This window comes from Thunnus albacares, chromosome 21, assembly GCF_914725855.1.
Source record: "Thunnus albacares chromosome 21, fThuAlb1.1, whole genome shotgun sequence".
NCBI classification, from domain to species: domain Eukaryota; kingdom Metazoa; phylum Chordata; class Actinopteri; order Scombriformes; family Scombridae; genus Thunnus; species Thunnus albacares.
Window position 1 is genome coordinate 27392911 of NC_058126.1, and position 23522 is coordinate 27416432.

Genomic DNA, 23522 nt, shown 5'->3' on the forward strand with positions numbered 1-23522 from the left:
GGCAATTCCTCCAAATTTAGTCTCTGAGAGACATCTAGTGGTAAAAATCTTATACTACATCTGGTGGAGCGTATGACTAACTGTTCAGATACTGGCTTTATTTTAAATATTCCTTTTCTCTTTGGCAGCTTCATGTTCTTTCAAAATAATGATTTCAAAGATGATTAATTTAACAGAGACAACATAGCAATTGTACAATATGTCTAGTTTATTGGCAAACCAGCATTTTGTCTACAGATCAGGATGACACTATACTCTCATTCTGTGAGTAAATATGGCTCTAAATGTGAAAATCTGCACCATGGCCTGTACAAAGTCTTTCATCTTTTATATGTTGGTCTTAGTCTGCTGCTGCAAAGTTTGTTTTTTTTAACTGACTGCTGTCTTTCTGTGACATGCACTGTATGTTTTCTTTGTGTTGACAGTGTATTTAGATGAGATTGTTTGTGTTGGAGCAGAGTGTTTGGAGCAGCTGGATTTGCAGGACTCCTCAGCTCTTGGCAGATTAACACTTTATAATTATGTCTGAGGGTCACTTGATTTCAGATGAATGTAAAATTGAAGTGCCCTATGTTCTGTTTTTTTTAACATGGTATGATATGGTCCTGGATCTGCTTTAATTTTGATGTCTTCCTCTGTATATGCAAGATAAAGGAGGATGTTTTCTATGTTTCTAACATAGACAGCATTCATGCTCTTGCGATAGTCATTTATCCCATTTCCCCCCTCAAATCCTTCTCCCTCACCAACTTTGTTGGGTATGGACCTAAACCTAGTTAATCAGGATGTGAGCCAGCAGCAATCACAATAAGATCGGCCCAGTGACTTGGCTCAGAACCCTGTGTTTTTATAATATACATTTATTTGATATATTCTTAGTGCAGCAGCAATGATCACTTGAGAAAAGGAAACTTTGCAATACAGAGGGTTCCTTTACTGACAGATGACCTAATCTTCTTGGGTATTATTGATGGTTGACAAACCATCTTACAGATGAAATACAACTACCTACTGGATGGTAGTGTAGCAGAAATTAAACTCAATTAAATTATTAAAACAAATTAAATTAAATGATTAAATGCTAAAATTAAATAAAATTAAATGATTTTTATCAAATTTAATGATTAAAGCAGATAATGTAAAATACACTGCATTATTAAACTACATTAAATCTAATTAGCAACTTAAATTAGTAAGTCAAATCAAATTATTAAATTAAATAATCAAAGTAATTAAATTAAATCAAGTTGAATTATAAATAAAATTGAAGTCAATTAATGTAATGATCAAAGCTAGATTTATTTAATTTGATTAAGTTAAATCAAATTAATTTATATTCAATTCAATTCAAGTTTTTAGTTTAAATTAAATTTAAACTGTTGATTCACCACTTTCATCACTGTCAGTGCGTTGCCATGCAATGTCCCTTAACCCCTACTCTGTGCAGATGCTTCTATATACACTACAATGATTACTTCTTTAATCAATTAGTCGTTTTACAGAAAATCAATTAACTGTTAAAGTCATTTTCAAGCAAAAATACAAAACATTATTGTTTTGCCTTCTGTGGAGGTCAAATGTATATTTGACTGAATTATAAAACTGCAAGATAGGTGACCAAAACTTCTCACATGCCAGAAATCCAACCAATCATCCGAGAACCCAAGTGTTGATCATTTAGTAAGTAATCATGTGTCGTGACCCCAAACTGCAAGTCAAATGACATATATCTGGCAGTAATTTGGTCTAGTTATAAACTAGTTACTAGTCAGGGGTGACCAATTCAGGGTTAAAATTGGGTTTAATACATTCAGTTTTTGCCCAGCTTTCTGCACATTCTCTCTATTCCCTTTCAAAATTGAAGTTTGATTATTTGTGTTTTTGCCATTACAAACCTTAAGGGGTTGTTTATTAAGTTTATCAAGAGGTTTATGGCCTAAAAACCCACTTCTGCTCCAGGCCTCTGATAGTGTGCCCCACTCTGGTAATCAGCAATGTTCAGTGCCTCTTCAAATACATAGAAAGTACAGTTTCTGTCAGGAAAAGATATATAAAAATAATAATAATGGCAGCAAAGTGGTGGATAGGCTGGGTAAGCTGAGGGCTGGTAGAGTAAATGTGTGTCAAACCGGGTTTAACATCATAAAACCACAAAATTTGCATGAAGATATACATATGCACACAGAGCAAATGCTCCTGCTGCAGTGGACAGAAAGGCTGTTTTTGCGACAGGAGACTAGACAGACACTGTGTTATGAAAATAATCAATATTTCAGTACAAAACACTGATAAGAGCAACAGTCATTCCTTTTAAAAATACAGTTAAGCTGAGTTCACCCTCTATTTATAACATACAGTCTTTTGAAATAAAGCTTTAGAAGCTATCAGATGGCATGAGGAAGTACTAACAGTATCTTAAGTAGAGAGACTGTTAGATAATCACTTTCTTGATCATTCTCTCTTGCTTATAAATGACAGTTTAAGACTGAATAATATATTTAAAAGCACAGTGCCAGGAACGTGACGACATTTCCTGAAAAGTGTATCCTTCTCTGACCACAGTCGGGCAGAAACTGATAAAAGAGGAGCAGGAAGCAGTGGAAGGCATTAACAACACAGCCAGGAAGCAATATTTCCTTGTAGGGCTGAGAAGTCTGACCGAGTCATTTGTATGTCCCTCCTTTGCTCTGACATGTTTACCAAGTGGGACGGTAGCTGAATGATAACTGCTGTCTGTGTTGCTCCGCCTGTGAGCTCCTGCTCTGGAGGAATTTCAGCTCACACAATGTTTTATCTTCACACCAACTGCTGCTGCTGCTGAACAGCCAAGCAGCACAATGTAAAAGCAGGAATTATCTGGGTCAGTCCAATCACTACAAAGGTAAGTGCAGTGTGCATTGCCATGTATGCTTTTCAGTTTTTTGTGCATCTGTGGCTTATAAATCAATGACCTGTTGTTCCTCTGTGTGGTTTCACACTGCAGTTTCCTGTCATGACATCTGAAGGAGCTGCTCCCAAGAGGGCCAATCTGGTGGCATCCAGGGTCCACTGGAGCCACATGGACCTACCTGAGCCTATCACAGCTCAGAATCAACAGGCTCACGGTATGGAAACTATGAAAATGTACTGTATGTTAAAGTGATTTATCAAATTTAATCCCATTTACTTAAAATTGCGTACTACTGATGGTAACAGCAAATGTATACTGTCTCATGGTATATATCATCATATTGCCCAACACTATTCACCATGATAGTTGATTCTTTGTAGTATAAAAATTGGAATTGCACAGCTGCTTAGAGGGTAGAAAAACTTGATATGGTATGCTTTGGAAAAATAGTTGATTTGCAGTAAAGGGGTTTAAACATCAAAAGCCATTGATATCGTATGATATTGGCGAGGGAGAGATCATAACATCTTCTTTAGTATTCTGTTTCACAAGTAAAGGTCTTAAAAATGGAAATACATGACATAACACGTAACCAGCATTTGTCGCAAGTCAGTCAACGTGGTTGTGTTGGTCACTCTGGCACGAACAGCACGCCCAAGCTGATCCCACAAGTGTTCAATGGGGTTGAGGTCAGGACTACTGGCAGGCCATTCCATCCTTTCCACTCCCAAATTCTGGAGGTAGTCTCTGATAAACCCCACAAATCGACAAATGCTGGTTGAAGAATGGGATGCCATCCCGCAGCAGTGTGTGACCAGGCTGGTGACCAGCATGAGGAGGAGGTGCCAGGTTGTGGCTGTGTATGCTTCTTCCACACGTTACTGAGGCTCCTGTTTGTTAAATGAATAAATTGTTAAATTGCCAATATGTCTTGTTTCTTCAAACTTCAATCATCCAATCCACTAATCACCAAACAAGAGTCAATGGCAGAATAAGCTGTTTGGCATTGGCAGAGAAGATTTGGCATATTTTTCATGGGTGCAAGCCACATACTCAGGTCTGCTACTCATCCCACAAATGCATGTTCCTTACAAATGTGGCACCATTTAAAAGGGAAATAAACAGGCTTTCCAAAGGTATAAGATTTATTGCCAAGAAGCATTGTTACAACAAAGAAATAAACTACCAAATACAAATTTCCTTACTTTTTGTGCTATGTTTATTTGGCATCCATGGTTGCTTTTCACAGGCATCATTATAATCTGTTGCATCATGTCAACTACAGGAAGCACGAGCCAGGACAGTGTCAGGGAATGGCTCACCACCACCATCACTGAGTGAGTATCAAGATGGGAATGCAGACTCTTATAAATGCTAACAGACAAACAGACTTTTATTTCTTAAACATTTGATATTACATATTATGATATAGAATTTGAATCTACCCACCTTCCAGTTCAGTTATGATAGGCAATAAAGCTTATCTCCTGGCAACTGGTTAGATTAGCAGAGACATATTTTGTTTGAAGGACTTCATTATGCAGAAATTCTGCATTTATCTGGACATAGCTCTGGCTGGTGTGTGATGCTTTATAGAAGTCCAAAGTCTCACCCTGCTTCTGAGCTAGCGCCTGTTCCACTAATCTCTGTTTTGCATAAAGTACTTTTGCCTACTCGGCTCCATTCTGTGGTCTTTCTGAGAGGCTGAAACGTGACACATCTTTTTTGTGTTTTTTAATTTAAGTATTAAGGCATGTTTAAAAAATGCATTCATTTGTAATTTAGCAATCCATTCATGAAAGGCACTGAGATGGCTTGTATGGGAAATATGGGAAAGCCTCAAGGCTGCACAAGAGGAAAGCTGCTGACTGTCCAGAATGAAATCATCATCTGGGGAGCATAATGCTCTGGTCTCTGTATCTAATGGCAATAGAAGATCATTACATATAAATTTTCATTTTTACATGGAATTTTTGCCTGATGGTGAAGAAGGGCAATGAGCTCACCACAAAACATTGGCAGTCATCCGCTGTAGACCATGAGTATTGGTGAAAAATGTAATAGAATGTGGCCATCAGCTTTCATTATAAGTAGTCAACACGGCACTTTGGTCAAAACTCATCAAAATGATCTGATGTTGCATTAAATGCAAGGTCAGGGGTCACTAATCTGTGAGGATCATGAATATCCCTATCTGACTTTATGGCAATCAGACCAGTGGTCACAGAGATATTTTTTCTCAGAAACAAAGGTGGATACATGTACACCAACATTATCATCTGTTGGGATCACAGACTCACAGAAATGTAATTTCCAGAAGACATGGTTGAAGTAGCCCAACTGATCCTCAAAATAATATATGATATGCTTAGCTAAGACGTGTATTAACCGCATCATAGGCTTATAAAAACTGAGTTTAGTGTAAAAAGAATTAATATTTTTAATTTATTATATATTATATTTATTTATTTTACTTATAATATTGCACAATATGATACTATTATAATCTGTAGCCCACATCACCTGTGTGTGTGTGTGTGTGCATGTGTGTGTGTTTGTATGTGTGTCTGTGCGTGTGCGTGTGCATACGTGTGTTTCTTGTGTTCTGTCCCTCCTTCTAATGAAATGTGACCTGTCCCTGTTTGCAGGGGGGATGCAAAGCATGAACCACTGACAGAAGCTGTAGGTAAGCCCAATGGAAATCCTTCTCTTTCTGTTTAAACTGTTGAGGGGTGTCTGTCGTATTTGTTCTGTGTCAACTTTACATTGTCTTCTCTCTTGTGTGATTCAGTCACACATAACCGTGAGTACGCTGTCTGTTTGGCTCAGAGCATTTCATTACTAGTCTAGTGAGCATTTTAGGGAGTAGAGTAGAATAAGAGGAAGAGTTCTAGTCAAGTTGTGACCAGTCAAGAGCTCGACCTGCTTAAAATGTGGAGTGGAAAATGGATGTTTAGGCTGCATGTACTATGTCACAGAAGTCATTACTGAGTGAGAGAAAATGCAGATGTGATTCATAGCTACATTCAGTCTTGTTAATAGTCTTGTAATTTAATGTAGGAAATCATAGACATTTAAAAAATCAAGACTGTTTTTAATGCACTTTTCCAAAACATACTGACATACTGAGTTTTTTTTCTTTATATCAATTGCTACACGTATTATTATTGGTTTAAGAGTGCTTTTACACTCACATTTCCTCCATAAGACTTTAGAATATAAAATGTTTATAATGAGACACATCTACACATCTACCCGAGGCCAACTCTGAGGCCAGCCCATTCAAACAGCATGCAAATGCTGGCTGAGAAAACTATGGGAACATCAACCCCCCAAGTCAACCTTCACATAGACCTGCCCTGCTGTTTGTCACTCAGGACAAGACTACCTTTATCTGCTGTGCCAAGTTTGTTTGGGGCCTAAATGGAACTTTAGACTTTCCCAAAAATAATTCTGTTTTACTATAAAAAGTCATCCAGACTACAGTGAAGGTAGGTAGCACAGATTAACAAACACAAATAACTTGTCTGTAAAGCCACAGCATACAAATTTAAAAGCAACACATCCTGACAGTTTTACGGGTTTGACAATAGGCAGACTTAAAGGATGGGTTCAAAGTTTTTCAAGTCTGTCATAAAACAACCGTCAGGTGTCCAAATGAACACTGAAATTATTATTTCTTGCCATAATCATTCCTCTTGTTCATACTGACCATTAAGAGATCCCTTCAAAATGCACTTACAATGTAAGTCATGGGGGACAAAATTCATAGTCCTCCTTCTGTGCAAAAATATACTTAAAAGTTTTATCTGAAGCTAATGCTAAGCTTCTGCCATCCAAATGAGTCAAATCAAGTAGATATTTTTCAACTTTAGTCTTTTTAGTGCCAAAGTCCCTCTTTTTGTTACTATACTTCCAGCTCAACAGGGAAACACTGTATGAGAAAACAAAAAGAGGGAATTTGATGCTAAAAAGACTGTAAATGTGGCAGATTGATATGATATATCCACTTGATATGACTAACTCAGACTGCTGAAGCCTCATATAAGCTTCAGATCAACTTTAAATGCATTTTTGCACAAAATGACTGTGGACACACTGTGGATTTTGGCCTCCATCACTTACATTGAAAGCACATTTGAAGGGGATCTTTTAATAGCCAGTATAAACAGGAGGAATGATTACAGTGAGGAAAACCTCTTTCAGTATTTATATAAGCAGGGGTGCATGAGCAGCTACCATCCAGCTGCACAACAATAAACCCAGAGCACGATGACCCTTTAGCAGAAATGTCTAGCAATTCTGTTTGTTCTCCCATTATTACTATTAACCTGTGCCTGAATTTTTTGATAATCAAAATATTGTGAGCATAATCTTTTGTTTTACCATTAACTCAATCCAATTAATACAACAAAAAAATCTATTAGCTTAGAAGACTCTAGAGATATGCTAGTGGCTCTAGCGCTAGGTCCTGGGACTATGAATGTTTGTGGAGAACTTTATGGCAATATATCCAGTAATTGTTGAGATATTTCAGACTGGACCAGTGGCTAGTGACTAATGGCGGACTGACTGACATTGCTATCCCTAGAGCCATGCCAATAGCATGGTTAAAATGTAGACCTAATGGGAGATACTTAAAATCAGTATAGCTTCTTAACATATGAATAGGTCTACACACACTCAATCAATCCCTGTATTTTTTAGAGCAACTTACTGATTTTGTGTAATCCTTCAGTATTTCCATTGTCAAATTGTAATACTAAAAAATAATCACACCTCAATTTTACTCACAAATTAGTCTGAACTATTACAGCCCCAGATTTTAAAAATCAAAGGCGAGGCAGAGTGGTGCACATGGCTTTCATGGTCAATGTAGCAGCTTCAGTTGCTGCAGCCAGGCTGCTTCAGACGTGTTGTGCCACGTCCATCCCTGGGTTATTTTGACAGTAAGGTAACATTAGCAGAGAAAAGCTGTTCTAAACTCATGGACCATGCAAAGGTGGAAGTATTATTCTCCTCATAGCCCCTGGTGTCACCTCTGATATTCCTCTGATATGTTTTATAAACCCATCCTGCTGAAATGTTGTGCTGCTATGGCTTATAATATTTTCTGGTTGGTCATATTGCTGTGTCCTGTGTCCCCTGCAGAGCCTCTGAGGAGGAACCCCAGCAGTGATGATGACCTGGCTCTGGGTGTAGAAGGTAAACAGCCTCTTATCCTGGACTTGTAAGGTGCCATACTCAGCAGGGATTCTTTACAGGCAGACCCTGCCAAACTTGCTGTTTAGGAAAACAAGCTAATGATTTATCCGTAAGTGTGCATCTTCCAACACCAGCACACACACAAAGAAAGAAAGAGAGAGTTGCCAGAATCTCCAGTGTATTTATACTGAGGAGGGTGTAGAGTCTCCTCACTCCTCACCAGTGACAGATTTAGAAAGTTTTGAGGTGGTGAGTTTTGGTGGAGTGGCATGGGGGAGCAGGGGGTTCCCACATGAAAATTCATACTTCTACTCCAGGTATGTAAATGTATGTTACTGTATTTAAATTTATATGAACAGAGAGTAGAGCAAATATCAAGGTCAGGCTGGAACTTTAGCAGCATTGGATCATCTGTCTCCCAGTCTTTATTTCTTTCCATCAGTTTCTGTCCATCAGTCCTCTGGATTTTTCCTATTTCTTCCTATTTCAGTGCTTTGGACAGCTCAGGGACATAATGGGTACTGAAATTTGTATTATTTTGCAGTTATGGTTTTAGGAGCTAGAAATCTTGAAGGTCAGCTAGGAGCCAGGCCCCAGAGTAGGGGGAATCCTCACTGACATTTATATCACTTCCAGACAGTGGACATGTGTGTGACTGGGGTCTATAGAGGAGCACTCAACCTGGGACTGGTGGGCACTGATCAAACACACTACATCGCCATTTGCATGAGACAGACAGCATCACACTTCACATCTAAGATTGTTTGTACTCTGAGGAATGAGCATTGCTGGCAGACAATGTGGTGCTGTCCCAGCCAATAGTCTATTTGTTAGGAATTGTGTTGTTGATGCGACCACTGTATGAAAAATGGTTGTGTGGATCCAGGGCGGGTCAGTTCAGGACACCTGGGTCAGGGCAGAAATTTGGCAGAATTTTCTTTGTAAGTTTGTTTGTTTGCTTGTTTTATCCCTTTTTTAGGTTCTTAATTTTTAGCTCTTTTCCCTTTCTCCTCTTCCTTGTTCTCTTTGCTCTCACCTGCTTTAGGCCGCCACCAGGCTGGTCTGTTGGAGGTCAAATCTCCTTTAGAACAGCCCCACCCCTAGAGGAGGGATCTGTTCAACTGGGTCTGAGGAGCATCTTTCTATTTGGAGAAGGGCTTAGCTGGGATCAGGTCCTCTGACTCCAAGCTGTCCCAGATCCAGCCCCTCAAGCACCTCAACCTCCCCCAGTCCCCAGGGGCCCAGTCTGAGGTGGTCTCATCATTCAGTTATCGGGATGAGAGATGAATAAAACATAACAGAGTAAAATATGACAAAAGATAGATACATGATTACACAAACAAGATCATAAAAATAAATTAGTAAATAATAAAAAAAATAATAATGCGAGTAGAGAGAGAAGAGAACATGTAGTTGAATAAATTGGGTTTAGAATATAAAAGGGGAGAAAGACATTTCAATAAATCATTATGTGACAATGATGATGAAAAGAAAAAAAGGGCAGTTTGTGATCAAAAGTTATCAAAATCATGAGTTATAACTGAACGACCTTGCCATGGCAATGCAGCAAATTTTGATGTTTTGCCATAAAACAGGAAGTCCTGATCACTCCAATGTACATTGTTCAATCTGCCGTAAATTTCTCATGCTTCATGAGGGTCCCATCCTGAATACATCTATGTGTCAATATTGAGACATACCCATGGAAGTTATATGTTCTGTACTTTTATGAGCTGTACCAAGCAGGATGAACAGATCCATCTGAAATTTGGTCAGAAAAGCCTTAAGCCTTTGATGATTACATATTTTTAAAAATGGTGAGTTTTCACTGGACACCTTTGCTGTGGTGGCACGGCGAATTGCAATGTTTTGCCATGAACAAGCAAAGTGTTATAACTTCACTCTGCATGATCAGATCTTTTCCAAATTTGCTTTTCCCATGCTTGATTGGTCTGAAGGCAAGTACAGGCTCATATTGAGTCATAGTCATAGTGCCACCTACTGGCAACAGGAAGTCTTAAGCACTACTCTTTTGCGAAGTACTCCTTGCAGGTTAGCCAGAAACACATATAATTTGGTCAGCCAAGGTGTAAGACCTTGATGATGATGACCTTTGAAGCTTTTGAGTTTTCATCAAAAGGTGTTGCCATGGCAATATATTGTTCACCACAAAATATGAAGCTGTTTTTAAGGGGCTACACATGTTTGAAAACTCACAAAACTTTGCACACACATGACAGCTCTTCAAGTCTGTAATACTGTATAGGTGGCAGGCATGGGTGTGGCAGAATGGCTCGACAGCGCCCCCCACAATATTTCAACGAAGCAGCCCCTGCGCCACGTTAAAGCAGGAAGTTGCTGTAGCTTGAATGTACATTGTCCAATCTGCACCACATTTCTCATGCTTGATAAGAACCCTGTCCTGAACACATCTACATGTCAATATTGAGTCATAATCGTAACGCCACCTACTGACAACAGGAAGTCAGCCTTATATGACAAACATCATCTGATTCACCTGAAATTTTCAAGGTGTGGTATACGGTTGATATACAGCAACATGATGTTTACTTAATGGGTGTTCTCTAGCATCACATAGTGGACACAGGAAATGATATTTAACTCCTTCGTGCAATGTTCGATAAGAGCCCGGTCCTGAACACATCTGCATGTGCACAATAAAAGCCCTTTGACTGTACTGCGCCCCAACGTGTGCAAGGGCCCAATCATCGCTGCTTGCCGCTTGAATTGTGACTTGTAATCCAGCTTTTTGTATATATTTTATCTTGCGCCAAATAAATTCTGTAAACTGTAAAAAATCATTCATTTTGTTAAGCCTCTTAAAGACTCTATGTCTGATTAACTTTTAATTAATTTGTCCATGCCATTACTCTAATTGAAGGTCAGGGTCTAGTAAAAATAGTAAATAGAACAGTGGTGTAACAAATGTATACACCACAAATGTTATTTGTTCAGATACAATTCATTGTAGTAAGTTTATTGTAAAACAATAGTACATGAAATATTACATAGCAAATGATATTTACCTAACTAGCCTATTTACAGTATAAAGTACCTCAAACTATTTACAATTGAAAAATTGAAATGGAAGCTACATCCTCATACAGATAAAACTGTGCTTTCTGTGACACTCTGGATATCAGACTCTCCAAAAACAGCAATTTGGGATGACAAGTGTGTGACCTGAGACCAAGAGTTCCACACTACCATGCAAATGCTGTCTGTTATCCTCCGCTGTGTCTGGCAGGTCAGCTATTACCTGGGTGTCAGTCCTGATCCTCTGTGCCACACTCCCTCCTGGAATATATGTGCCTCCATATGCAGCAGCGTTGGAATTGTCTCTAGTCGTTGGTTGTAGCATTTCCTCTACACAGCTGTCAGTATTTCCCTCCATTTCTGACCAACACACTGAGGATCCTTAGTGACAGGATCACTGACACCTCTGCACCATTTTCCACCGCACCTGCTGTGCTCTTGTCCACTGCTCGCAGAAAATATAATCAATTTAATGCTGATGTACTGGCTTACTTTTACCATCAACCTTACCTGAGATAAAAGCTAATGCTAACTTTATCTTAGTAAGCAAGTTAATATGAACCTGATGCTATCTTCAAATTTACAATAGAGCTTCTGTAATCTCACAGGAGCTAGACTATCCTAAATCCACAAAATTATAAATACAATGGAGTGGACCAGTGTTCATGTCTAACAATGTGCAATTATGGTACATGTTTCCATTCTTGGTTTGCCTTCAGCTTGTAAAGTTCCTTGCCTGCATTGATGCTGCTACTTTTGTAACGCTAGCAGACATTTGCTAACATCTTAAAGCTACATTACTGTTCTATTCTGGGTGCATAAAGCAGCCTTCCTGAACTTGAAAATATACATTTGGACAACTGCATTACCTTACCATAACAGTGAACTAACTGCAAGCTAAATAAACAATACATTTAATGTTTACCATTATTATCTATGGCATCCTAAAGCACAATTAAACCCACCTGAGTCATGGGAGAACCTACACTGTTGTCCATCTTAAAATTCAGGATGGGCAGGGGGACGAACGCAACTGAACCATCTGCCCTCTGATTGGATAGATTGACCCTGCATTTGACCAATCAGATTCAGCTGTAAAAATGGTCAAAATTTGTACTCGTAACTTGGAATTTGTAGCTTGTAACTTCAGTGTCACACACACAGGTAGGAAATTTGTGTTTCCTTCTCTCATGTAACTTCATTGTCACACACAAAAGTAGGAAATTTGTGTGTTTATGTCTCAGACTTCCTCACTGTGGGAAATATTCCTGCACAAATTTTAATTACATATACACAAAATATTTCTACAGCTACAAAACATTTTTACACATGTGCAAATTATATCTGAATGCACAAATTTTTTTTCACAAGCTCAAAATATTAATGACTCTTATTTGCTTCCATACAACTAGGCTACTTGTGTCACTTTTCATGTGTGCAACCAATTACAACAGGGAGGAGGATATGACTTTTTTGCCCTGTTTCAAGTGTGGACATTCAGAACAGGTATAAACACTTGTGTTTAGAAGTGGTCAGACGATATTGTAAAAAGTACTTAATTTTAAGCATGCTGAAACCTCAAGATAATGAACATTTAATTGCACCATTGGTTTGAATTCGTCCAGAAACCTTTGTTGCATGTCACCCCCTTAGTCCGTCCTTTAATTTCCTTTGTCATGTCTATTAACTGGTATTAATTAAGAACTTTGATTGAAAAACTTTTTCAATCGAAACCACCATCTTCCCCTAACCTTCATCATGTGTTTTAGTAGCCTAAACCTAACAGGATGTATAGTCTGTTGTCAAAGTTCAGATAAGAGAAAAACAAAATATTCCTAAATAATGTATTTGATAAAGCAAGTAAGTAGAGTATAAACATATTTTGTAGGAGACAGGGTTTTTGAGCATATAGGAGTAAGGCTTGGCAAACAGAAACCAGCAGTGTCAGTGTGATGTTTGTAGACCTGTGAATTAAGCAAGCCAATGAAGTAAGTCAGCAAGAATGAAGTAGGAGCCTTTACTGATTACATCGACTGGGTACATTCAACAGGAAAGATAATAAGTGTTTCTCAGTTTCATCAAAGGCATTTGCACAGCCAACATTTCCTCTGTAAATTCAACAGATCAAATTCAACCTGTTAGGGATCAGTTTACACAAAGGTCTGTATTATCTTCACAGTTCAATGAGAGCCTCTCTCTGCCACCCTACCTTTGCATTTGTGTCCTCTCTTATGTAAGAGCAAATGACATGGCACTTAAAGGAGATCAGAGCCCTGTGGACGAGCACACAGCTGGCAACTGCAATTATCTAAGGAGCTGTTTTTTGTTTGTTCTTTTTCTTTTAAACTAATAAATCTCTCTCAGAGGGTTTGACAAAAATGGTCTGTACCATAAAAAATACAAGGTATAGTAGTACAGAGGGAGAAATAGCACTTTGTACTTGACACCATGCCAGCCTCAAATGGAGTCCCAGCCTGGAAGAGGGAGGTAGAGGCGACTGCCAAAACCCAAACAGAAAAAAGACAGAGAGGGAGGGAGGGTGAGAGACAGAGAAACACTTGCCTAATATAGCTTTAGGAGCCTTGACACCAGACCTGGACAGGATGTACTGACTTTCAACCAGCAGAAAATCAAGGAAATGTTTCCCTGTGCTCTTGCTTCCTTTTTTCCTTCAGTGTTCTTTTCTCCCTCTAATGTTTTCCCTCTCAGTTTGTATCATTTATGGCTCCATAGCTGTCCTGTTTGCCTCCACATCCAGATAACATGACTTTTCTCCCCTGCAGCGTCTTTATATGGTAAACAAGGAGTGAGGACAGTCCAGGAGTTTCTGCGGTAAGGACAGCTCTATTCTTCTTTTTCCTGTCTCCTCGGAATTACATAGCCTAACACTAACAGCCAGCAGTGCAGAGTGAGACAACTCTATCACACAGTACAGTGCTGGAATTCTTTCACAACTGTTAGTTATCTATTGTAGGAAATGCAGTTATGTATGGATATTCTGATACCAGTGATTGAAAGGGAAAATTATTTGACTCTAGTAATCTAAAGCTTGATTTAAAGGTTGGAATTAATTTGATTTGGGCTCTATTAAAATTTAATCAGGTTGCATCACAATTGTAATTGTATTAGAATCCACAATTTCAGGTTTATTTCAAACTGTCATTTGAAGAGGTTTATTTTGCAAAGATGGAAGTGTTTCAGAGGACTGTGAATTATTTAGAGTTTTACTCAAGTTTATGTTATCACATAACTTTCAAGCCAACGAGTATTTTTCCTGTGAAAAGAACAAATGTCTTATGTCAACCCTGTGATGGGAACTTTTCTGTCTCTGCTGCTGCGTTTATTTCATCCTATGCAGACCTAAGGTGAGAGACTTACTTTTGAGGCTTTTGTATGTGAACACAGCTGTGACTCTAAGATGGCTCTCAAAGGCTTGTTGTTCTGTGGTGTTGTCTCAGATCTATAACATATTCAGCATATCCCCATAACACACAATTTATTATGTACTATCCACACACTGCAAAATCTCAAATAAGTCTTGATAATGGTGCCCTGTTCCTCACCCTGTTTTGCATTAAAGGTTTGAAAGTGTTCTCTGTAACCATAAAGGATGGAGGGCGTTGGTGTTTATGACAGCTCACTGTCTGATATGTGTTTATATGCAATCTGTATTGAACAGACTTCATCAAACCATTAGCAAACATTATTAAGGTGATTCAAATATTTCTACAAATGTTTCTACTTGAAAACAGTCAGAGTGTAAGCTCATTTGATTAGATTTCATCTGTCAACAAACAGATCACAATATCAAATGTAACTTGGGCCCTGTTCCTCGTATGTGGATAACCGGGTTATCCAGATTAGAACATTGACAATTTGACCTGAGTGTGGATTTTTTGGTTCTTCAAAGCTGCTTAAAATTCATCTGGAATTGTTGTCATGGCAACAAGTCCTTAAAACCAAACCAGAGACAGTGCAGGCCTATTGACAGTTAGCTGGATGTTTTAGGATGAACCATAAAAACATGAACTCAATTTTCATATACAAATGTCTTGCAATGTAGAACAAAATAACAGCAGTAACACTGTTGGAGTACACAGAAAATTAGACTTATTTCCAACACACCTACCTCATCTAACTCCAGTCACATGACCACCACTAATAATATGAGTGCTTATCATGGTTTCAACTCTGTACTCGATTGCCTTTGTTATTCAAGATAACTTCATCCAGAATTAACAAATAAATCCTCAATCCGCCTTCAGAGAACCAAATTAGCTGGATGAGAATTAACAAGATTTTTTAGCCTGATAATAGCATCGTAACCTGAATTAGTCAAGCCACATTTGAAGAACAGAACAGAAGGGATTTATCCTATTAGTGCCACTCACTGTATGATTGAGGCTAATGTGTGAACTGGCTGAATGTTCCTCACTGTCAGGCATCATATGAATTAGTCCTGTTCCTTACAAGCAAAACAAGCTTGGCTGGCTAGCTGTAATCCCTCCTTGCATGTTATTATGGTATAATATGGTAAAAAAATATTACTGTAGTAAATAGTTGTCTATGTTATTTATTGGTTATTACAAACTTGTCAATAATTGAAATAACCATTGGTTTTCATAAGACACTGTGCGAAGAAAATAAATTGAACACCATGCAAAAGCATTTTTTCCAGCTAGAGATTGAAAGGGTTGATAAGTGGAATTTGTTTGTGTACATTACATAACATTCACTTGAAGCAAGCAGTGAGCTGTCATAAAGGCGTTAACGATAATCTGGCTACAGAGAGCACCATTATGTTGAGGAAACCTGATAACCTTTCATGCAAAGTGGACAGAATGATTATAAGAAATTTCAATATCTCTCCCTGTAATGTGTTATGTTTATACATATATGAGCTCTGTAGAAAGTGTTACAAGGACATGGTACTCACTTTTTCATATCATCTTTTTAGGGCCCGAGCACCGACCGGTGCGAAGCCCTATTGAAACTGAAGGAGTTATTATTATTATTATTATTAGGGCCCGAGCACCGACCGGTGCGAAGCCCTATTGAAACTGAAGGAGTTATTATTATTATTATTATTATTATTATTATTATTATTCCTCCGAAACAAACGCATTTTTGAGGGCCTAAACATGCACGAAAACTCATGAAAATTTGCACAGATGTCAGGACTGGCGAAAATTGCGATATTTTATGGGTCTCGAAATAAAGCGGGACAAAATGGCTCGACAGCGCCACCTAGAAAGTCAAGAAAATTGACCCCCTCGATACAGATTGGCGTAGGAGAACGAAATTCGGTATGCATATGTATCATGACCAGACGCACCAAAAAGTCCCAAGGACACATAGCCTAACTCCAACAGGAAGTCGGCCATTTTGTATCAAAGTTGAAATTTTGTCATTTCCAGCCCGCATACTTTAACGAACTCCTCCTAGAGATTTGACCCCAGGACTTTCAAATTCGGTCCGTATCATCTACAGGCATAGGAGATTAAAAGTTATTAAAACAATTCTCATTAGTCTTTCCTAGGGGGCGTGGCTGGGCGGCGAATTTCGATCCTTCGCCATGAAAAATGAAACGGCTATAACTCCGGCATACATGATCCTAAGAGAGCCAAACCTTTTGTGCTTCATAAGAGTCCCGCCCTGAACGGGTCCATGTGACAATACAGGATATGAGTCATAGCGCCACCTCCTGGCAACAGGAAGTTACATGTTTTACGCTCTGACGCCCTGTGGGCAGCACGGTTTTTATTAGGGCCCGAGCGCTGACCAGCGCGAAGCCCTCTTGTTTCCAAAGGAATTATTATTATTATTATTATTATTATTATTATTATTATTATTATTATTATTCTTATTATTATTATTATTATTGCGACTCTTTGACCTCAAATAACTTCTACAAACGTGTACCAAAACTCACCGAAATTGGCGTGCGCGTCAGTTCTGGTGAAAATCGCAGATTTTATGCGTCTCGCAAAAAATGCGGGGAAAAATGGCTCGACAGCGCCACCTAGAAAATTAAGAAAAGCGAGCCCCACGATACAGATGGTCGTAGAACAATGAAATTTGGTGTGCTTATATATCATGACCAGACGCACCAAAAAGTCTCTTGGAGCCATACCCTAAGTCCAACAGGAAGTCGGCCATTTTGGTTCAAAGTTGCGTTTTTCAGGCCAATTTTGCCGTTTTTAGCCCGCGTACTTTAACGAACTCCTCCTAGGGATTTGACCTGAGCAACTTGAAATTCGGTCAGTATCATCTACAGACCTGGGAGATGAAAAGTTATCAAAACGGTGAGTTTTCGACATTGTTGAGGGGGTGTGGTCGGGCGGCGAATTTCGATCCTTCGCCGTGAAAATTCAAACAGCCATAACTCCGGCATGCACGATCCTAAGAGACCCAAACCTTTTGTGCTTGGAAAGAGTCCCGTCCTGAACACATCCATGTGTCAATATTGGATGTAAGTCATAGCGCCACCTACTGGCAACAGGAAGTTACATGTTTTACACTTTGACGCTCTGTGGGTGGCACGGTGATGGGATCCACCTCAAATTTACTCAGAATAGCCTAAAGACCTTGGAGATGGTGTATTATGAAGTTGGTGACTTTTCGTGGAAAGGTGTTGCCATGACGACGCGGCGAATTTCGATGTCTCGCCATGAAATTTCAAAGCCTTATAACTTGACTCCACATGGTCTGATCTTTTCCAAATTTCATATGCTTGTTAAGAGTCCCGGTCTGAACACATTTTCAGGCCCATATTTAGTGAGAGTCATAGCGCCACCTACTGGCAACAGGAAGTATCATGCGTCGTTCTTTGTTGTATTACTCCTAGGAAATTTGGCCGATGCATCTGAAATTGACTCAGCTAAGATGTAAGACCTTGGTGATGCTACATTGGGTAGGTCGTGACCCATGACCAAACGCCGTTGCCATGGCGACACATCCTTCGCCATGAAATACGATGCTGTATTTTAGGGATAAGGGATGGGTCTACAGTCACGAAACTTGGCACACATGTCTGGAGCGACACCAGCTAAAATCCTGGATAGGTCATTTGCATAGACGTGACAATATGGCTCAACAGCGCCCCCTTGAAAATTTCAAAATTGTAGCCCCGCCTTCCAGATGAACCTAGGAAAATGAAATTCGGGAGGCTAATGTATCATGTCAAGACGCACAAAAAAGCCTCTTGGAGCCATATCGTAAGTCCTACAGGAAGTCGGCCATCTTGATAAAAGTGGTCATTTTTCGCGTTTTTTTGACCATTTGGCATACCTTGTATTTTAACGAACTCCTCCTACAGAATTCATGGTAACGACTTCAAAATCAGTGTGTGTCATCTACACTAGTGTGTGATCAAAAGTTATCAAAACATTTACTTAGCATTGAAGCGTGTGGCCGTGGCGTGGCGTTGAGTTTTGATGTTTCGCCATGACAGGCGAAATTGCTATAAGTTTAGTGTAAATGCTGGAGTCTACACCAAACTTTACATGTTTGATAAGACTCCCAGCCTGAACACGTCTAAATACCAATATTCAGTCAGTGATGAAAACTGGCTCCATAGCGCCCCCTACCACATTTCAATGCAGCAGCCCCTGCAGCAGGCAGAGTAGGTGATTGAGGATGTGACGTTAATTTCCCCTTGCACTGTCTGAAAACAGCTCAGGGGTCCGTTTCACAAAGCAGGTTCAACAAACTCTGAGTCTAATCCTGAACTCTGAGTTGATCTACTCTGAGATAGAAAACTCTGAGTTTCCGGTTCCAGAACAGCTGATTTGAGTCAGTTTAATCAACTCGGAGTAGTTTCACCTGGAGTTAAGCGCGTGCACCACAACTATAAAAAGCCAGCATCAATGGAGCCCCGATTCAACGAGTCACCATGGCAACGGGGAAGAGGATGGCTGCGTTTTTCGCCCCCCTAGAACTAGACATCTTAATTCGCTCATACGACGAGTTTGAGCATGTTTTCAGAAAGAAGTGCAACACCGCTGCAGCTGCAAAAGAGAGGGAGACGGCTGCTGCTCGGTCATTGCGTAAGTTTAAATGTAGTCCTTTGTAATCACAATAATATTACAGAGGAAAACTGCTTGAATGGTGGCCTATTAATTTATTTCATTTAGGTCCAAGCGCACTTGGCAGCAGTTTAGGATGAAATTTAAAAACATTGTTCAAACAGGTGAGACCTCGGCATAATCTCATGGGGGTACCTCATTTTGATCATGTTTTACATTGTAAAGTAAATATTAAGTGGCTGTTTGACTGTGCAGTTGTTTTATCCCCAACATAATGCTGGTTTCACACACATAAATGTCTTCTCATCTACATCATGTTCTGTTAAATAATTAATCCTATTTAAACTAACACAGACTTCTACTCAGCCAACAGAAAGAAGGCAGATGCCCGTAAAACGGGTGGTGGTCCAGCACCGCCACCTCTAACGGAGGCAGAGGAGCTGGCCCTAAGCCAGAATTTAGGAAGGCCAGTGGCTGGCTCCGACATTGTACAAAAAACTTTTGCAAACCATTTGCAAAGAAACGCAGCGCAACACACAATATCTGCTGGGATGTGAGAGCATGACTATGATTGGTAATGTTGCAAATGTAAAGACGGCTTAGGTTGTGTATGTAGATGATGGACTGTGACGTGAAATGGTACCGCTCAAAAAGATAATGGCTGGAAATGCTAGAACATCTATGCGTGGTCTGATAACCATCTCTCGACGAATATTTAGGGCCCGAGCGCTGACCAGCGCGAAGCCCTCTTGTTTCCAAAGGAATTATTATTATTATTATTATTATTATTATTATTAGGGCCCGAGCGCTGACCAGCGCGAAGCCCTCTTGTTTCCAAAGGAATTATTATTATTATTATTATTATTATTATTATTAGGGCCCGAGCGCTGACCAGCGCGAAGCCCTCTTGTTTCCAAAGGAATTATTATTATTATTATTATTATTATTATTATTATTATTATTATTATTATTAGGGCCCGAGCGCTGACCAGCGCGAAGCCCTCTTGTTTCCAAAGGAATTATTATTATTATTATTATTATTATTATTATTATTATTATTAGGGCCCGAGCGCTGACCAGCGCGAAGCCCTCTTGTTTCCAAAGGAATTATTATTATTATTATTATTATTATTATTATTATTCTTATTATTATTATTATTGCGACTCTTTGACCTCAAATAACTTCTACAAACGTGTACCAAAACTCACCGAAATTGGCGTGCGCGTCAGTTCTGGTGAAAATCGCAGATTTTATGCGTCTCGCAAAAAATGCGGGGAAAAATGGCTCGACAGCGCCACCTAGAAAATTAAGAAAAGCGAGCCCCACGATACAGATGGTCGTAGAACAATGAAATTTGGTGTGCTTATATATCATGACCAGACGCACCAAAAACTCTCTTGGAGCCATACCCTAAATCCAACAGGAAGTCGGCCATTTTGGTTCAAAGTTGCCATTTTCAGGCCAATTTTGCCGTTTTTAGCCCGCGTACTTTAACGAACTCCTCCTAGGGATTTGACCTGAGCAACTTGAAATTCGGTCAGTATCATCTACAGACCTGGGAGATGAAAAGTTATCAAAACGGTGAGTTTTCGACATTGTTGAGGGGGTGTGGTCGGGCGGCGAATTTCGATCCTTCGCCGTGAAAATTCAAACAGCCATAACTCCGGCATGCACGATCCTAAGAGACCCAAACCTTTTGTGCTTGGAAAGAGTCCCGTCCTGAACACATCCATGTGTCAATATTGGATGTAAGTCATAGCGCCACCTACTGGCAACAGGAAGTTACATGTTTTACACTTTGACGCTCTGTGGGTGGCACGGTGATGGGATCCACCTCAAATTTACTCAGAATAACCTAAAGACCTTGGAGATGGTATATTATGAAGTTGGTGACTTTTCGTGGAAAGGTGTTGCCATGACGACGCGGCGAATTTCGATGTCTCGCCATGAAATTTCAAAGCCTTATAACTTGACTCCACATGGTCTGATCTTTTCCAAATTTCATATGCTTGTTAAGAGTCCCGGTCTGAACACATTGTCAGGCCCATATTTAGTGAGAGTCATAGCGCCACCTACTGGCAACAGGAAGTATCATGCGTCGTTCTTTGTTGTATTACTCCTAGGAAATTTGGCCGATGCATCTGAAATTGACTCAGCTAAGATGTAAGACCTTGGTGATGCTACATTGGGTAGGTCGTGACCCATGACCAAACGCCGTTGCCATGGCGACACATCCTTCGCCATGAAATACGATGGTGTATTTTAGGGATAAGGGATGGGTCTACAGTCACGAAACTTGGCACACATGTCTGGAGCGACACCAGCTAAAATCCTGGATAGGTCATTTGCATAGACGTGACAATATGGCTCAACAGCGCCCCCTTGAAAATTTCAAAATTGTAGCCCCGCCTTCCAGATGAACCTAGGAAAATGAAATTCGGGAGGCTAATGTATCATGTCAAGACGCACAAAAAAGCCTCTTGGAGCCATATCGTAAGTCCTACAGAAAGTCGGCCATCTTGATAAAAGTGGTCATTTTTCGCGTTTTTTTGACCATTTGGCATACCTTGTATTTTAACGAACTCCTCCTACAGAATTCATGGTAACGACTTCAAAATCAGTGTGTGTCATCTACACTAGTGTGTGATCAAAAGTTATCAAAACATTTACTTAGCATTGAAGCGTGTGGCCGTGGCGTGGCGTTGAGTTTTGATGTTTCGCCATGACAGGCGAAATTGCTATAAGTTTAGTGTAAATGCTGGAGTCTACACCAAACTTTACATGTTTGATAAGACTCCCAGCCTGAACACGTCTAAATAGCAATATTCAGTCAGTGATGAAAACTGGCTCCATAGCGCCCCCTACCACATTTCAATGCAGCAGCCCCTGCAGCAGGCAGAGTAGGTGATTGAGGATGTGACGTTAATTTCCCCTTGCACTGTCTGAAAACAGCTCAGGGGTCCGTTTCACAAAGCAGGTTCAACAAACTCTGAGTCTAATCCTGAACTCTGAGTTGATCTACTCTGAGATAGAAAACTCTGAGTTTCCGGTTCCAGAACAGCTGATTTGAGTCAGTTTAATCAACTCGGAGTAGTTTCACCTGGAGTTAAGCGCGTGCACCACAACTATAAAAAGCCAGCATCAATGGAGCCCCAATTCAACCAGTCACCATGGCAACGGGGAAGAGGATGGCTGCGTTTTTCGCCCCCCTAGAACTAGACATCTTAATTCGCTCATACGACGAGTTTGAGCATGTTTTCAGAAAGAAGTGCAACACCGCTGCAGCTGCAAAAGAGAGGGAGACGGCTGCTGCTCGGTCATTGCGTAAGTTTAAATGTAGTCCTTTGTAATCACAATAATATTACAGAGGAAAACTGCTTGAATGGTGGCCTATTAATTTATTTCATTTAGGTCCAAGCGCACTTGGCAGCAGTTTAGGATGAAATTTAAAAACATTGTTCAAACAGGTGAGACCTCGGCATAATCTCATGGGGGTACCTCATTTTGATCATGTTTTACATTGTAAAGTAAATATTAAGTGGCTGTTTGACTGTGCAGTTGTTTTATCCCCAACATAATGCTGGTTTCACACACATAAATGTCTTCTCATCTACATCATGTTCTGTTAAATAATTAATCCTATTTAAACTAACACAGACTTCTACTCAGCCAACAGAAAGAAGGCAGATGTCTGTAAAACGGGTGGTGGTCCAGCACCGCCACCTCTAACGGAGGCAGAGGAGCTGGCCCTAAGCCAGAACATAGGAAGGCCAGTGGCTGGCCCCGACACTGTACAAAAAAACTTCCGTTTGCAAAGAAACGCAGCGCAACACACAATATCTGCTGGGATGTGAGAGCATGATTACGATTGGTAATGTTGCAAATGTAAAGACGGCTTAGGTTGTGTATGTAGATGATGGACTGTGACGTGAAATGGTACCGCTCAAAAAGATAATGGCTGGAAATGCTAGAACATCTATGCGTGGTCTGATAACCATCTCTCGACGAATATTTAATTCTCTGCGCAGTAATGCTGCACCTTCATCCACGGGATCGTTATCAAAAGGACATGCCATGTTAGTGAAAAAAAGTCGCCACTTACTGTGCCTAATGGACTTCTAATATACTGACTCTGATTTTTTTTTTAATTTATTTATTTTTTTTAATGATTGTTTTAAATGACAGACGGCAGAACTAGGCTACGCCAAAACTCGCCTGCTGCCTGAATGAATGAGGAAATCAAATGGAGTGTGTGGCTCTGAAAGAGGGCGGAGACTGAGAGAAAGTCGAGGTTCATTGAGAAAAACCTGGTCCCGACCAGGTTAGCTTCATAGAGTCTGTT

General features: G+C 39.9%; 1 protein-coding gene across 1 annotated transcript in view; it reads left to right on the forward strand.

Moving 5' to 3' along the window:
- The first annotated feature begins 2674 nt into the window (after window positions 1-2674).
- itprid1 (ITPR interacting domain containing 1) overlaps window positions 2675-23522 on the forward strand; it is a 63136-nt gene continuing 42288 nt past the window's right edge. Inside the window, exons 1-6 of the mRNA XM_044340386.1 lie at window positions 2675-2881; window positions 2984-3104; window positions 4176-4227; window positions 5539-5576; window positions 8042-8095; window positions 13936-13984. Coding sequence (XP_044196321.1) covers window positions 2993-3104; window positions 4176-4227; window positions 5539-5576; window positions 8042-8095; window positions 13936-13984 — 305 coding nt within the window. The 5' untranslated portion in view covers window positions 2675-2881; window positions 2984-2992. The remainder of the gene's footprint in view (window positions 2882-2983; window positions 3105-4175; window positions 4228-5538; window positions 5577-8041; window positions 8096-13935; window positions 13985-23522) is intronic.